Source organism: Melospiza melodia, chromosome 6, assembly GCF_035770615.1.
Source record: "Melospiza melodia melodia isolate bMelMel2 chromosome 6, bMelMel2.pri, whole genome shotgun sequence".
In the NCBI taxonomy this organism is placed as follows: Eukaryota; Metazoa; Chordata; class Aves; order Passeriformes; family Passerellidae; genus Melospiza; species Melospiza melodia.
Genome location: NC_086199.1, coordinates 24,782,325 through 24,799,517, shown reverse-complemented (window position 1 = coordinate 24,799,517; position 17,193 = coordinate 24,782,325). Strand labels below are relative to the sequence as shown.

The following is a 17,193-nucleotide window of genomic DNA, read 5'->3' as shown; positions in this document are numbered from 1 at the left end:
TCAGTAGAACACTTTTTCAAGAATGTTTCTTTGAAACCACTAAAGTTAAAGTGCACACAAGTGCATTTCCACTCTGCCACACTGTTAGTGACATGATGGATGTTGTTCTGCCTTTATGCTGTTATAGCTGAAATAAGATGAGCCTTAACAACACAAAAAAGAAATAAGAATTTAATTTAATACTAGATAAGCTCTTCACTAAAGACAAAATGGGGAAAAAGATAAGGAAAAGATCATAAGTAGATAAGTGATTAAGTTGGCAAGAGGATTTTATCTTTTAACTTAATTGTTCTACTGGATTATAGAATTATTGAGTGTACCTATTGTTTTCCATAGAACTCAAACAAGGGGCACCAAAGGGAAAAGAAAACAAAAAACTAAGGAAGAGAAACTTTTCAAAGCACAGGTTTTTTGAGCTTCAAGACTTTGCAAGCCTGTAACAAAGTGTGCCTGTGTTAAAATTTTTCCAAATTTTCTTGAGTAACATGAGGTCATTTCTGGAATAAAAGTTGTCTTTCCTGACATTCCAATGAGGAATTAGTGTGTTTTGGGAGACAGACAGATCAGTTATTTTCATTATCCTCAGCTAAACCAGGATAATTCATAAAACAAGGGCAGGACATGATGTTAATTACTCCTCCCACGGGATACACCGTCATAAACCATTTTTGTTTTGTGTTTGTTTAGGTACAGCTCCCCATGCATCTGCCTGCTGTACATGATTCCTTACCCCTGGCTGGGAGGTCAGCGGGGCTGCATGCAGAAAGTGTTGCTCAGAGTGAGCAACAGTGCCTGGCCTTGGCTCTTGGTGAACTGCCTGTCATGGAGCTTTTTTGTGTGAAGTTTCCCTCTTTTTTTTTTTAAATTCAAACCTACTGTGAAGAATACTCCTTTGCCCAAGGACTATTTCACTGCTTATACTAACGGGTAAACTGAAAACTGCAATATGTTCACTTATCACACAACTCTAAGCCATTTTACATGAAATTAAAAAGCAAAAGGGAATTGTTTCCTAAAAAATAATAAATAAGGGTTAACTGCTGCTGTCAAGTACCTGGGTGTAAATCTGGAGTGAACCCACTGAGGTGAATGGGTACCTTTGGGAAATATTCTGTATATGTGGGTGCAGAATTAATTTTTTTAATCTGAAAAATCTACACTTCAATTCCAGAGTGTTAAATGCTTCCAAAGAAATAAGTGAAGCCTAATAGTACTCCCTTCAACTCAACTGTGTTTGCATGGTCCCAGTTCAGAAGATCTTTAGTATAAAACTGAATTCCAGCCCACATTACACAAAGAGTAATGGGGCATTGGGCTGGCACATTCATAGGTTTGTTTTCTCATACCATGCTGTTTTCTGTTTTTGAATGTTTCTCCTTTTATCCAAGATCAGGCTGAGCTATTAACTGAAAAAAATCATGTTGGAAAGGATGTAAAACCAAAGGCTATATATGTATATACAGTATGTTTAAAGCATTTTATTTTTATATTTTGAATGCTCTAAATTAATAAAAGACAAATTATAAAGCATTTTGCTTTAGTTTTTGAAATTATCTTAGCATTGTCTTCTCTTTGGCCAAGTACTGATAATAAAATGCTGCAACAAGGAACACTTGCCTTAAAACCATAAACTTTAACAGAGCTAGTTTTATTGATTTTTAGCTATGAAATAGCATAGGTTTGAAAAACCACCATTGCCAAATTCAGACAAAAGAGAGGCTTATTGAGCATGTTAATACAGGCGTCCTTGAAAGTGCTGAAAACACATTTTTATTTTTAGCTTTTTGTTGCTTTTCCAACACATTAAAAACACTCGTGAGATGAGACTTCACATGGGAACTGCCATTTTCAGGTGAAAATGCAGAAAGGTGCTTTTTTAGGACTGCCAAGGAAAAGGTTTGTCCCTCCTTCAGAGGAAGAACATTATTGCTAACAGAGTGAATGCAGTGTGGGGGAGATACTGAAACTTTGTAAGATATATGCTTGTTTGATATTGAACCAAGTTTGATAATGAAGATATTTTTATATTTTAAGAGAATGATGTGTGATTTTTAATTATTTAAGGAGTTTTTAAAGAGAAAATGCAGAATGGCACAACTGCATGGACAGAAACTATGTCTTGAGTCAGCATAACAGAATTTACTGTACTTCACAGAGTTGGAATGGCTAGTAAGAATGCAAGTACATCCCTGGAATATTTATATTTACAGTGACTGGGAAAAGGAAAAAATTTTAGCTTCAGAGCAACATGTTTTTATCTACAGAAGGGTGCATTTTTTCGAGGTGTATGGCTAGCTACGTACAATTGCAGATAGGCTACCTTGTTTCACCATTCCATGGTGGAAATGAAAGGTTAAAGGGGCAGTCAGGGTGCACTGAGCATTTTTATCACAAGACAGATCTTGTGGGATAGTATATCAAAGTGGATAAAAAATTTGCAGTAAAGTTTCATATGCCTAAAATAACTTCTTTCTGTTAATTTATTTATTCATTTCTCCTATGAATCCCATGTTGGTTTGATTTTTTATGCAACTTGATGCATTCTAATTACTTTCAGTATCTTTGATCTGAATGAGATTTATATAATATATATGGCTAAGAACAAGTAGGATATTTTGCAGTATGCATGTTTTTAAGGTTGTGGCTACTTGTGCAGTTCTTTTCTATCCAAACTCTGAAGAACTTGAAAAGCTCTTATATGAATGCTGAAATCATACTGGGCTGAATTGAAACTGGACCCAAGACTGACTGAAGAGTTGCAGAGTATGGATCATTTTCTTAATGTGGAGTAAATGGAGCTGTCAGTTTACATTAGCTTAGTATCTGCCCCCCCAGGATTATTCCTTTTTTTTCCTTTAAAATACCCTGATAATTTTTATTTTGCCATTTCAGCTGAAACTTTTTAAAAAGTATGCAATTGCATAGGATGATTCTGTGTCCAGAAATTTCAGTTTGTCCTTTGAAAACTCAGTCTTAAGTCTGCTTTATATTTTCTCTTGGTCCAGTAAAACAATTACAAATGTCAAGTGCTATTTAATTATGCACTTACAGAAAAACATGTACTTAAATGTTTTCTTGGATCAGGACCTAGAGACCATATTTGTTTGGAATTGTATTAACATCAGTGCAATCTGAGGGTATTCAACACCATAAAGAATAAGAATCACTTTTGCTTTATTATAGGGTATTTTAGAATGCATGCAATTTTAAAGAGTATTTTTTTCAGAAATGCTCCTTGTGATTAACTGCGTCCTGAAGCCATGCATAAACATATTCGTAAACCAAAAGCATCACAGCACCACCTGGAAGAAAAGATATTATTTTACTACATAGAAAATCCAGTATTTGCAAGATATTATAGAGCACTTCTAGTGTAACATAAACAAGAATATGGCAAAGCCTTATTTACAAAATGGATAAGTCTACTATTTCCTGAGTTCACTAAAAATTCACCAATTCATAAACCATACCAGTTTTACTTAATATTAGATCATAAAGTTGATGTAAATAGCTCGTATATTAAATCAAATTCACTCTCAGTGTGATTTTTTCTAATACTTTTTCAAGATTAATGTTTTTCTTTGTTCTTCTAAAAGTGACACTTTTAGTCTGAATATATGTATATTTGTGTGCCTGTTTAAAAAGATTTGGCCATGAAAGAGCAACTTGACTGGTGGAATGGCAAAAATTCATCTTCAGGATTATAGGAACACTTCCAGGTAAGAGTCAAGAGAGGTTTTTACCTGTTTTTTCACCATGTCTAAAGCAGAAAATCTTGGTGTGGAAGTGAGTATAATCTTTCCTGGCTACAAATCCACAGGCAAAGTTTTGGTCTAATGAAATGGCATTATTTGCTAGAATTGGTAACAGTATAAAATCCCAGCTTGAAAGCCATAAAATATCTTTACTGTTAGTGAAGCCAGACTGTAACTGGGCTGTATTACTGTGTGAGATAAAAAAGAGAACATTTCAGAAGGTATATATATAACTAAACAGATAGAGAAGCTTCTAGTTGGAGAACTGGATAAAGGGAAGCAGGCTGCATGATTAAAGATATATTATTTGTGGGTTCCAGCACTGGGGTATAAACATCTTCTTGCCTTTGCCTGTTGGTTCAGTTGGTGGCTTGGAGTGGCACCTCTAACAAATGAGGCTTCTGCTGAACTGGGCTGTCCTTTCTAGGGGTAGGCTAAGACAACCAGGCACAAGGAATTACTACATGAATTTCTCCATATCATTTGTCCTAAGGAACCATCACCAGTCTTGAAACCCTCTATGAAAAGGAACTCACAGGAAGCTAGACAGAGCAGATGTTTGCAAAAGGCTTTGTCCAACAAACAAATCATAGACAAAAAGTCTAAGATGTGATTTGAACTCAAATCAAGGCTGATTCCAAATCTCATACTGTGTGATCTATTTGTGTATCTCTTTTTCTGTAAACACTCACATGCTGGAAGAAGGAATTACCTTCCCAGTCATAATAAAGACTTTATTATTGTTTCATCAGAAAGTTAAACCTATATGTTAGTTAGCCAATATAACTACAGAAGTATTTAGAATGAAGTTCACATGTAACTGACTTGCTGGATGTGGGCCAGAATGCATAGTCATTTGTAAGATGGAAAACTTTATTCCAAAATCTGCTGTGCTAAGAGGTACTGGGAAAGCTAAACACTGCTTTCTCTTTGTCTTGTATGTAACCTAGTATCTTTGGAGTGTGAGGGAAAAGGCTTTTAGCTCCAGAGCTCCTTGTTTCTCCTCCCCACCTTCCTCGCCCTGCACAATAACCAGGCATGGTCTAGTACTCAGCCAGATGGATTGGATATGCAAACATTTACAGACAAACCTAATGCCTCCTTTATACTGCAGAACAGGCTCTGTACCTACTTGCACTACCTATGTGTGTTCTTGCATATTAAACAACCAGCTTGAACAACTGGAAATACAATTTCATGGGAATGGGATACTGCTCAAATTGGGGCTTCTGCTCTTTTTGACACAGACTGCCTTCGTGGACTGAAAAAGTCTGAGGGCCCAGTGCTTTGCTTTCATGATTAATCAAAACCAGTCAGGAAAAAAACAACTCTAAAAGCCAAGGAAGATACAGCTTTCAACCACTGTGCTCCCACATTTGGAGTAACAATTACTAAGAAGGGGTCAAGCAACAACCCCAGTTTTAAGATATCCTTGTCCTTTTAGTTTTCCAGGGCCATACAAATCTCTTCCCAGCTCTGCTATCAGCTTTTTAGTGTCTGTCCCCATAGAGCATAAGAGAATAAAGTAACTGGAATTTGATATGCTTGGGCTGTGCCTTGACTAGTTGAGAGCATTTATAGTGAGAGTCTAACCTGCATTTTAGGCTGACTTCACATAGGTATGGAATAGTGCTAATGGACTCAAAATATCACATAAGAAGGAATAGGAAACTTAAAGAAACAGCCAAAAGTTTTACAGTTCTGTCATTCGCATGTGCTTTGGTTTGTTCATAAATAAAACAGTTGCACAAACTAGCATTTACTTGAACCTGCAATTCTCTGATGTATATGTGTAAATTATTCTTTTTAGACATATATTTAGCCAAATCCATCTGTGATACTACTAGATGATGTTATTTTAAAAGGAAACCATTCAAAGTGAAAGATATTTTAAATAATTTATTTGACTGATACTTACTACATTTTTCTCAAGAAACTGTAAAAATGGGAAGAGAAAGCCAGAACAAAAGCAAAATAGAAATGACAGAAGGAAAATTACCTGGACCGAGCCTCATGATCTTGGGAAGCAAGCCTTTGTACAGAGCCAGAAATCTGCAGCAGAAGAATAACAAACAAAACATTTCAAACAATATTCTTGCTCTAAAAGAAGAACAGAATTGTAGCATATGTTTGTTAAAATGCTGGCAAAGCACTTAGAGGCAATTATTTGAAATTACACATGTTCAATAGCAGGCTGTATCTGGATTTTAACATTTTACAGAGGCAGATCAGATGAAGAGAAAAGTTAATCAATGTTCAGTCACAAAAGCAATGTTGTGAGCCTAGCCAATCAGAAATATGACTTTAATCAGTGAGATGGGTTTACTTTCAAGACAAGTCTGTTAACAACAGCTGCATATAGAGACAAAATGACTGATATAATTGAATATCAAAGCCACAACTCAGTCACCACTTGAGAAATGTTTTTAAAAGTTGGAAAATGTTATTACCACAAGGATCTGTCCCCAGTTTAATTATTTCAGCAATAATTTTAAAGGTAGAGAGGCCTGCATTTTAAAAATTAAATTAAATTGAGAAACAGTCCATTTTCTGTTCCTATTTTCCTTTTGCAAAATGAAGAATTGAAAAATTTACACATGAGATATATGAAGCATTTACTTGGGGAACATAAATTTTGACAATGTAATAATCATTTTGTAAGTCACTTGTAGAAGTTCATATGTAGTAGGAAGATATGTCCTTGTAATTCTAAAATAAATTTTCAAAATGCTACATTGGGTTCTTTTGATATTCAGGGTGAATTCAGGGTGGCTTAATGGTCCTCATCAAATCTGAAATACAACAACGTGATTTTATGGACCCATACAAACTAAAACAGAGGTCTGGACATTTATTAAAATAAGAATGTTTTACCCTTCCTCTTTATAGACTGTTGCCATAGTTTTAAAACAGGTTCTGTACTTGATCTCTCCAGGAACTGGCTGTGGTCCTTGAATCCTACTTTTTGCAACATCAAAAGGAATGTTAATAATTGAGGCTATTGTTCCTGAGACTAGCCCAATTCCAAATTTCCTCAAAAACTCCAAATTTGGGTCCTGCAAAAAAAAAAAAAAAAAAAAAAAAGGAAAGAAAGAATAAAAAGGGAAATGGGAAGACCTGTGCAGGTTAAGCACTATAAAGTAATAAGCATTTAATCAGAAAACTCACACAACACACTTGTGTTATTTTAGCGGAACACATTAGGATTTCCTATGCTGGAACTTGTTTTCTTGACAATCCTATTGGCTATGTTTTTACACATGGTCTAAATTGCTGAAGTACACATTTCCTCACACAGGATTTATAAACACAGTTCATAAAGAAAGACTGGTATGGCATATGGGGATGATTTGTATAATTGGGCTTCACAATGTACTTAGTATTACTGTATCAAAACAGGAGAAATCCAAGCACACTATTAGCTAATTGGCCAGAATATTTTACAAATGACAGCAACTTCCACCATGAAGCCTACTAAAACACTCATTTGTGTGTTGGACCCCCAAATGCTAAATTAAATAAAGACTAATCTCAGTCTGCTGCCATTCCCCTCCAGGTTTTTTACATTTATTTTCACATGTAGCTGATCCACTGTACTGAGAAGTGCTAGCTTCCTGTTATTAACAATCCAACTCGGCACAACGGCAAGAGAGCTCCACGTTCTGCGCATTATAAACGGTGGTAATTCACTCAGCTAATTGGCTGAAGAATTTACAACAGATTGTTTCTGAACCCTACTATATGCACACGGTAAAAGTTAGAAGTAGGTTAGAAGTGCATCTAAAAACTTTGCTCACTCGCAGTTCACAGTTCAACTGGGTTTTATTTGATCTTTTAGAAAGACCTCCTACTTTGGCATTTCTATGACATCAAAGAACCCAGAGTTTATCTGGGAGTCAAAGTCCCTTGAAGCAGGTTTAATCCTATTTCTCTAAGTAGTGGAAGTCACAGGCAAGCTTGTTCCAGAACATTTCCTATGCACATAATTTGGTTTTGCTATTGGTTTTTAACAGAAGAACACTTTTTTGCTACATCAGATTCTTTATATGCAGCTTACTTCTGTCATGAAGGTTCTTTAATTATAGAAAATCATTATTAAAATAACAAATGATCTTGCTGTGTTATAATGTCAGCACAATGTTAAAATAAGATTGTTTTTTGTTTCCTAAACCTGTACGGTTTTAAATGAAACAGAAACCAAGAAAGAAGTTTTTGTTTCCAGATTAGTGATAAGAAAAATAAATTAAAACTTCCATAATATACATTGAATGAAGTCCATACAGGTGTTAAGAAAGAAATGTCAAATAAGCAGAGCTCTTTATTATACGCAGAAAAACTCATAGCTTGATTTCACAAAACATGAAACATACTGATAATAACTTAAAAATTAGAATTCCTGGTGGTACATGAATTGTAGCCCTTTTTAAGCAAAGATCTTAGCAAAAAATTTCTTTTCATTCTGTACATACAGTGATTTAAATGCAAATAGAATAAAGCCAATATTTCTGGTATCTAGAGAAGAAAAGAAGACCCCTTTTGCCCATTTACAAAACTGGACTCCAACCAAATGTACCATAGCCAACACCAGCTTTGCTACAACTTGATTTTTTTTATCATAAACCTCATGGGAAAGGTTAATTTCTATGAAATTAATCACTGTACCATCTGAGCAATTTCATTAGTATAAAGATTCAATATAAATAGGGGTGTCAATTTTTTTTTTTCTGAAAACCAGGCTCAGTGGCTCTGATGTTACTCCACTACTCCTTCTGATCCAATCTTCTCCTAAATCACCTTGGCTTGCTATTTCTTTAAGTCCATTGCAGCTCATCTGCTTTTCACTCTATTCCTACACAGAATTTCTATGTTGGCACGGATCTGAAAGCTACTAAAATAAAACTGTTGTCTGCTATTTCACTTACCCACCAAGCTGAACAGCCCATTTGGGTTTCCCATCTCCTCTTTGCCTCTGGGAGTTCAGAGCCCCTTTCTCTTACAAGGCAATGCACTGCTCAGCACCCCTGGTTTGATGCTGCACCCGTGTAACAGGAGGCACATCTGCAGTGTGGGGCTGGCAGTGCCCAGCTTGAAATGAGTCCTGCAGTTGGCCACATTTCAAAGGGAAGGGGGCTTTTAACAGGTGGGAGGAAATTTCATACTGTTGAGAAATGTGGCAGCCACTTGGAGGTGGTAGTGAGCAAAGGCTTTAATGAAACTAATGTTTAAAAGAAAATCTAATTATGATAAAAAATTGCAAAGCTGCTGGACATCTATGAAATGCACTATAAAAGTAGATGCCATCTGAAAAATAATTTCATTGCTAGGGCAGAGGCATAGCTGCTAATTCTCTATGGTTGGTACATTAGTGGCCACTGAAAGAAATCTGGCTTATTCCATTTTCAGAAAACAGAGCACAGGGTTGGCTGTAAATGATCTGTTTAGCAGAATAGACTGAACATATGAGAAATTATTCATTATGGACATTTACAACCCACACATGTCATTGATATCATTTGACCACTCAACCTACAAGATTTATTGTTTTTGGCAAAATAGGCAGCAAACATCCCTAACTGGGATGCAAATTTAATGCACCGTTTACCTGACGGCTAAAAAGCTCATTCAGAGATTTTGATATATTTTTCCACTTATGTTACAGATGGTGGACAGCAAATAGTCAAAATTATTTCACAAGTGTAGCATTCTAATTTCACAATTTTTATATATTTGTCAATATTACAAGACTGGCTTTAAGACTTTCTTTTCTGGCAAAATATACAAAGTTAAAAACCCAGATTTTGTAATTAAATCAAGTATGTGAGAAATCTAGACAAATTAACAACTGTTAAATATTTTTCAGACTAACTGCAAACCAGCTTCTACCAAATTCCTTGTACAGGTTTGATATCTCTAAGCCTCTAGTACCTGCCTACTGACAGAAGAGATTTGTTACAGGTCATAGATTATTGTCAAATACTTTCATTTAGCAGTCACTGAAGTGAAATTCAATGCATGTAAGTACCTGAGACATAATGTTGGCTAGCACCAGCCAGATGAAGCCTGATCTATGTCTTCCTAAATTCAGGGTAAGTTTTGCATTGATTTTAATGGAAGTTTGATCAGAATTATTGGCTATATGTCTCTGTACAGACTGTCTATGGCACTGACACTGGCTGGCCTGGGGAGTGCTCTTAGCTTTATCAGCACTATGGAACGCTGTCACCATTCAAAGCAGACCGGCTGCCTGAAGCCAGCCCATGAGGAAGGGTTCCTTGCCTTCACTGGCTCCTAAGCCACACCCAGGCACTGCTCTGGCTGGCCAGGGCCAAAGCTGTGCCAGGCAATGTTTAACAGCACAGGCAGCTGAGTTTCAGCATTGCCACTCCATTTACCAGCACAGATGTAGCCACTGTGCAAGCCACCATGTAAGGCACTGTGCAGTGGTTAAGCATCAGGCAAACCCCACTTTTTTGCAGTTAATCCCACACTGATTAAATTGCCTTTTCATTTTGCTAATATTTGAGGACAGCTGGGTCACTGGCTGACATTGAAGTAATTTCCCTTTTGTTTGCTACATATATTTAAACCCAAGTTGTAGATGTTAAAATTTTTCTGCATCATACAAAATCTGTATAAAGTACCAATTTCCTTTAGATCATAAAGCTCTGAATCTTTCTAATAATGTAATACTCGTTTCCTATTTTTTTAAATCTGAAAGGCTAGGAAAGCATGCTTATGCCATGTTTACTGTTCAACATGCTTACTGTTCAATTCCTATGCAAGAATATTTCCCATGATTCCCACAGAAGCTACACACTAGCCTCTGTCCTTACCTGCATATTTTCCTGAATTTTCTGCATAGTGATTATAATTTTTTAATCTTTTGATCAACACAAAAGTGTTTACTCCTATCTTAGTAACAAGCTGTTCCTGCGCCTTGAGTTTTAGAATGTGTGACTAAAGTGCACTGTAAAATATGCTTAGATACACTGTAAGGAACTTGTAGAAACTTGTGGGTCAGCTGCTCTTGAACAATTCAATTTACTGTAATAATCTGCAAATAAGAAGTGGAGGTTTTCTCCATTTACACAACGCTGCCAACAAAAATACCAGGCTACTCAGAAGTGCAGAAAAAAAAGAGGTGTTACTTCATATGGGAATAGAAACCGATCCCTTTTGATGTGAATTGCACCTTCTTACATGTATATCACTGCACATTACACCTGTGACTGTTTAACTGTCATCATCTAAAAATCACATTAGTGAAAACAGACTTCAATAAGTAGCATACTGGAATCATTAATAAACCATTAGTTGTTTCTCACACAGTCATTTCAAAAGTTGCTGATATTACCATGTTTTCATTTGTAAAATTTCCTTTTGTTGCAAAGGGAATGTTTGCTTCCTTTGTTATTTAAAGTAATATAGCACTATCAAAACTTCTTTAAGTGAAATTACAGCTATAATGATTTTTTTCTTTAATTATAAATGATATAAAGTCCCTGTGCATGACCCTTTACATCCTCTTTTGGACTGTCTCTTTCTCATGAAGATGAAACTTCCCTGTCATCCTTCAATACTAGGTTGAAGTCTCTTTTGAGTAAATAGGTCCTGTGCCTGGCCAAAATAACCTAAATCCTGCAGCTCAGCCACCTCTGCAAGCTTAGCCCCTATGTGAGTACTGACAGAATTTCTAGAAACTGATTCTTCTCTTCTAGGCCAGTTTTCCACAAAAAAAATTGCATACATACCCAACATAAGCACAACATGTCTGTATCTCATTCACTGCCTTTTTGCACTGCTACCATGCTATAAAGGGGAATTCATAAAAACGGTAATTCAAATATGAATACATTCAGCTTTGCTTAAAAAGTGAGAAGATTGAGTCCTTAATTCGCTTCCATTAAAATGCTATAGATTTCTGCAAAACAGAGCTAGGTTAGTCAGTGTTGATCACTAAACACCACAGCTTTGCACAGAAAAATAGTGTGAATAAAAATGTCAAACTTCTTATCCGATTGTCTATTGCATTGTATGAAGAACTTACTTTATTGACTGGAAGAACGTTTTTCACGTTGAAGTAGAATCCAAAGTAAACCATGTTAAACACTCCGTGACGGCCCAGTGTTGCAGTGAGGCCTTTGTTGAGTCCTTGGGAGCCCAGGCCGCCGGTTTTAATGATCTGCTGAGCTTGAACAAAGCTAGATGGTTGCTACACAAGTTAAGCAAAAGAAGGAAGAGATCATCTTTACAAAAAGAAAACAATAAACATAGCATAATTTCCATGCTGTTGACAAACACAGTGCTGCCAATTCTTATAATTTTGTATTAAGTATCACCGTATTTGTTATTTTCCTTTTCCTGTGACCAATAATGACTTTTTTTAATTAAAAAAAGATTCCTCATTTTTCTGATTGCAGAATAAGATGAAAGCAGGACTTGAGTACTGTAAAACAGTAGTACTGTAACAGATTTTCATTTCACAAAAGACAAAAAGGAAGAAACTGTCTCATATCAGACAGAATCTGCCTGACTTACATGCACCTTTGAACTTTTTTTGAATATACCATGATATTCAGAATAAGCTATTCTCCTTCTGAATATTTTACATTTTTAGCAGCTTTATAGAAACATTACTTTCAAAAAGTTGGTGAATAGAGTTTGGCTTTCTCCAAAGTAGAAAGCCAAAAAAAGCCATAAAGCCATAAAGCTCTGGGTAACCAAATCTATAATTAGAAAGGCAAAACATGACTTCCACTAGGAGGTTCAAACATGAAAATATAGAAGAATTTTGACTACACCACTGTGAATACCACTAATTTCAATATACTTATTTGTTTAATAGCTTTCCATTTCAAAATATCACTGTGGTAGATCCACAGCATCAGCCAAATGATGCTACTATATCTGACACAGCATATTACTGATTATTTAGGTGACTGATGAGTTTAATCTTTAATAAAAAGTTTAATTTGGTTTTTTTTTTTTTCATATTTTGCAACTAATATTATCCTGCTAATGCTCTGCATATATTATACTGGAGTTTACTTTTCTATCTGCTCCCAAGATTTCAAGTCAGAATCTATTCTAAAATGGAAATGCAAAACACGGGTACTAGCAATGACATCCTTTTTGTGCTCCAAAAATGGACATTAGATCTTTAAAAAATAATACTGCGACCTTCAATATTAAGGTGTCCCCTGGTATCCCTTGTCTTGAGTATGGATTTACTCATGCCTCAGAGGCGAAGCCTCACACTTGCTGAACACCTGAGATGGGATTAATAAGCCCAAATATAGACACCTGCAATGTCTACACCTGACTTCCCTTTTCAGCCCTATAGTAACAAAGAGGACTCTCTTTGGCAGCACTCCCCTTTTACCAAAGGAGGTGTCATCATGTCAACTGATGAAGCCATAGAAGGTCTGCGGTTCATCATTGATGATGGAAGGACCTTAGGCAGAGGAATTTATTGTACAAACATCTGGAGTTAATGCACTTCACACAGCTGTTGACTCTTACTTAATATAGACCTATGCAGTGGAATCTGGAGTCAAATTCTTCTCATCATAAAGCAGAAAAATGTATTTGTTTAATTAATCATAACTCTTATGTCAGGTGAGAAGATTTTAATTATCACACCAGCTTCTATAGCCAGTGAGTTATCCAAGGCTACAGGGAAAGGGAAAAAAAAAGGAAAACCAAACAACATGGTGTTGGACTTCTTGCAGTCTACTTTAACAAAAAGCCACCATCATTTTTACCCACAGCAATCCAGATTACAAAAGGGCTGATACGTGATTTGTAGTGGCCTTCCTCTTTAAATCTCTCAGCCCTGGAAAGATGATCTGCTACCACAGAACAATTCAGCTGTCACTGCAGGGTGTGAATATTTGCTTTGGGGGTGTGCTGGAGTCTGGGTGTGAGTGTATGTGCTCATGCTCTTCCTTGTTCCTTTTAAACAAGATATATTTATTATTTCTATACAATAGTCAAAGAAATATGTGAATTGCATTAGGTTTCATCATGTAGTATGAAAGCTCCACAATGGGATAGGTACACACTTTACTTAAACCTTTTAGAAAAACAGTGCATGGTAATGCCTTGTGCTGTATAATATAACCTCTGGACATGCTTCTTCCAATGGGCTTGAGTTTACATGCTTTATTGTGGAATGTTCTTTAACATTTTCTTAATGAGAACTTGATATCAAGGTATTAAGTCACTGGAGCTTTTTCTAATTTACAGCAAATTTTGAAGTTCTAACGCTTTGGAAAGATATATTAAAAATTAACATGTCCGTGATAGAACAATCTTCGTGATTTAAGAACTCAATTTTGCTTGGATTTTTTTCCCTAGAGCAAGTAGTTAATATTTTCAATGTAAACTAGGTTTCTAGTAGGGTCCAAATACCATTCTGTCACAATTTTATTTGTATGATAATATACTATTATTTGGATTTTGTGAAATTTTGCATTTAAATTAAATTAGAGAATATTCACCTGAATAAAAACAACTCAGAATGCTTTTGGACAGTTGCTACAGTTCAATTATTGTATTATTCTGAAAGTCAGCAAGGAAGGGGTGCTGTAACAAAAGAAAATAATTGGCTAAAATATACAAACTAAACCATTCCCGACTTTGGGATGGTTTATAAATTTTGCAGTAGAGAAAAAATTAAAATGTATGAAGTTAAAGGATACATTGGTGTTTTTCAACTTTACAAGGAATAGTTTGTTCAAAACATAATGGTGGTTTGTTTATACTTAAAAGCTTTTTTTAAGCTGGGATAATTACATCTTCACAACTGTGAAACAGAAAGATCCAGAATATCTGTTCACTACTGCTGGAGGAGTAATAGTTAATAATTTTTATCACATCATCTTCTTGAGAGACAGATCCCCTCATACATTGATTTTTCCTACTTTCAGTCTCTCTTCCAGGATCCTAGACTCCTTCTCTGCATTATTTATCTGTTCAGTGGCTTTGCTGCCCAAGTTTAAAAAATGTCTAGACTGGAGACTTGCAGCAAATAAACATGTCTTTCATATGCATTGAGAATTGAACAGGAGTATACCAAACATTTTGAAATTTATTCTGGAAGAAAGTGCTTTTCTGGATGAGTTATGGAGTAGGGACCAGTTACTCTATGACATGTGGAAATCAGTAGCTGTATTTTTCCAGAGTGTACCTGAGGAGCTTGGCCCCAACAGATTATGTAAATGGCCAGGTCATAAATCTCTTTACTGTGCGCCCCCCAAAACTGTTCAATTTGTGCAGATGAGTGCTACAAGGCATGCAAGTATTAACTCAGTCAAAACTTAATAGTAGAATATGCAAAAATCATGTCCCGCCAGGGATTCAGCTAACATTTTTATGTGAATGCTTATGTGATTTGGCACTCCTACCATGGTACAGCTGATTCCTCAAAAGATTTTGAAAAAGATGGTTTGACAATTGTTATTTTTAATAAATGAGAAAAGGAAAAAGGAACTTCATTACTGCCTTCCTTCCATTTATCCTGAAACATGTTCTGCATTAAAATTAATAGAAGATAGTGCATTCCTGAGAACACTTGATTTTCATGAATCACTGTTTTCCAGTTTAATATTTTCCCCCTTTCAGCAGTACCCAGAATCGTGGCCAATGTTTTGTACAATTACTCCTTTGGATGAAACAATATTTGAATAACAAAACTCTGAAGTTGGGCAAGAATTTAAATTATCAATGTACTTGTTATATAACAATTTTCCAGTTTGTGCTAATAAAAGTGAAGTCTTGTAAGTAATTTCATCCAAGAAACGTTGCATAAAGTACAGCAGCTGGACTCTGTCTAGGGCACAGGGCCGTGGTGTTTTATGCTAACTTCCAGTGCTCACTTGAAATCTGGAGCTTGCTGGGGTAAGTGTGCTGTGTCCAAGGGGCTCAGGTTTGCACTCCTGGATTGCAATTCCTCACAGTGCTGGGTTGCTGGCTGCTCAGGAAGGATGAAGGCGCATTTCAGGCACAGAATATTTACAGGGGAGGCGCTGATGCCTCTGACAACACTGCAGGCATCTCTGCATACCTGAGGGCATTGGCTGTTGGGTCTCTTCCATTTCTGTTTAGTTTATGGAGAAATCATTTGCATTCACCAATATATTACAGACATTCTGCTCTAAATATGAACCTCAAAATGCAATATGTCCAATAAAATGGAAAAAGGAGAAGGAAGCAGTTTTCCTACCTCTGTGAAAGCATTCTGATTGGTCTGTAAGGTAACCTTCACTACTTCAAATGGGTTAACCACAACTGCCTCTGTCAACCCAGATCCCAAGCCAGCAACTGCAAATGCCTAGGACAGTTCAAATGAAAATTGAGTATTAAGGAGTAATACTTCCTCTACATCAGATTGTGAAACTGAGGGATACAATGCAAACTGCAAGACTACAGTAATGCAGCAGTATTCTATTGCTAAACAACTTTAGCCCTTGATAGATGCTGACAGTTCATGAAGACAATATGACAATAACCATAAACCATATTCCAAAACAATCAAAACAAAATATTGTAGCACTTCAAGTCCATGTATTCTCTTTTCAGCTGGAAGGGAAAATATGGTACCAAATGATTGCGCAAACATGGAAAAAGTGGCAAAAGAATGTCCTCATGTTATCTTTGGGTGGACTCTGAATAATAACACAAATTTAAGTGTAGCTATGCAGCAGTGGAAAAAATAAAACCCCTGAACTGAGCATTAAGCACATAATGCTAACATATTAACTTAAAAACACATGTTAAAAACTAAAACTGTTCAGTACTTAAGCAAACTGCACAAATAGAATGTTCACCTAGTAGTTAAAAATCCTAGAAAGGTTGAAATGGGAGTGAGCGGCACATGGGGAAATGTCAGCATTCATTGCAAGGATGAATTAACTCCATTTACTTATGGAAGCTGGTGGCATTTCAGTCATAGATATAGAAATATTCACTGCTTTGCTTTCCATCGTGGCAGAACATTTTAAGATTTTTTAAAACAAAAAATAGTATTAAAATATTTAGGTCAATTGAGAAAATTCAGAGAGGTTAAGTTTAATGATCACTTTACACATTTATTGCCTTCACTTAACATCTCCAAACTCTCTAGGCACTGAAAAAAGTCCCAGGACCAAAATACGTTATAATGAATCCATTTGCTGAAATTCAAAGAAGCAATAGTAAGGGAAAAAACAATAGTGAGAAAAAACTTACTTAATGCAGAGGGATTTGAGCAGGGACTCCTGAGAGCTCAAGAAAGACAGGAACGAAAAGTTAGAGGGGTAGTGGTAAACACCAGTCCTTTTGCCTTTGGAGAAGATTGTGTTACCAACAAATAGATTTTTCCAGTAAGATGGGAACATTTCATCATCAACCATGAGATGGAAGCCAGTAGGAAGATGGTGATAATGTATACACCTGT

At 36.0% G+C, this 17,193-nt stretch overlaps 1 protein-coding gene across 6 annotated transcripts in view; it reads right to left on the bottom strand.

Moving 5' to 3' along the window:
• Nucleotides 1-3,157: 3,157 nt before the first annotated feature.
• SLC25A21 (solute carrier family 25 member 21) overlaps nucleotides 3,158-17,193 on the bottom strand; it is a 231,216-nt gene continuing 217,180 nt past the window's right edge. For 5 of the 6 annotated variants that reach the window (XM_063160346.1, XM_063160348.1, XM_063160350.1 and 2 more), the window contains 5 exons: nucleotides 15,982-16,089; nucleotides 11,803-11,967; nucleotides 6,630-6,811; nucleotides 5,755-5,807; nucleotides 3,158-3,302 (listed from right to left, as the gene is read on the bottom strand). In XM_063160346.1, the coding sequence (XP_063016416.1) occupies nucleotides 3,223-3,302; nucleotides 5,755-5,807; nucleotides 6,630-6,811; nucleotides 11,803-11,967; nucleotides 15,982-16,089 (588 nt within the window). In that variant the 3' untranslated portion in view covers nucleotides 3,158-3,222. The remainder of the gene's footprint in view (nucleotides 3,303-5,754; nucleotides 5,808-6,629; nucleotides 6,812-11,802; nucleotides 11,968-15,981; nucleotides 16,090-17,193) is intronic. The other variant, XM_063160347.1, reaches the window with a different exon arrangement.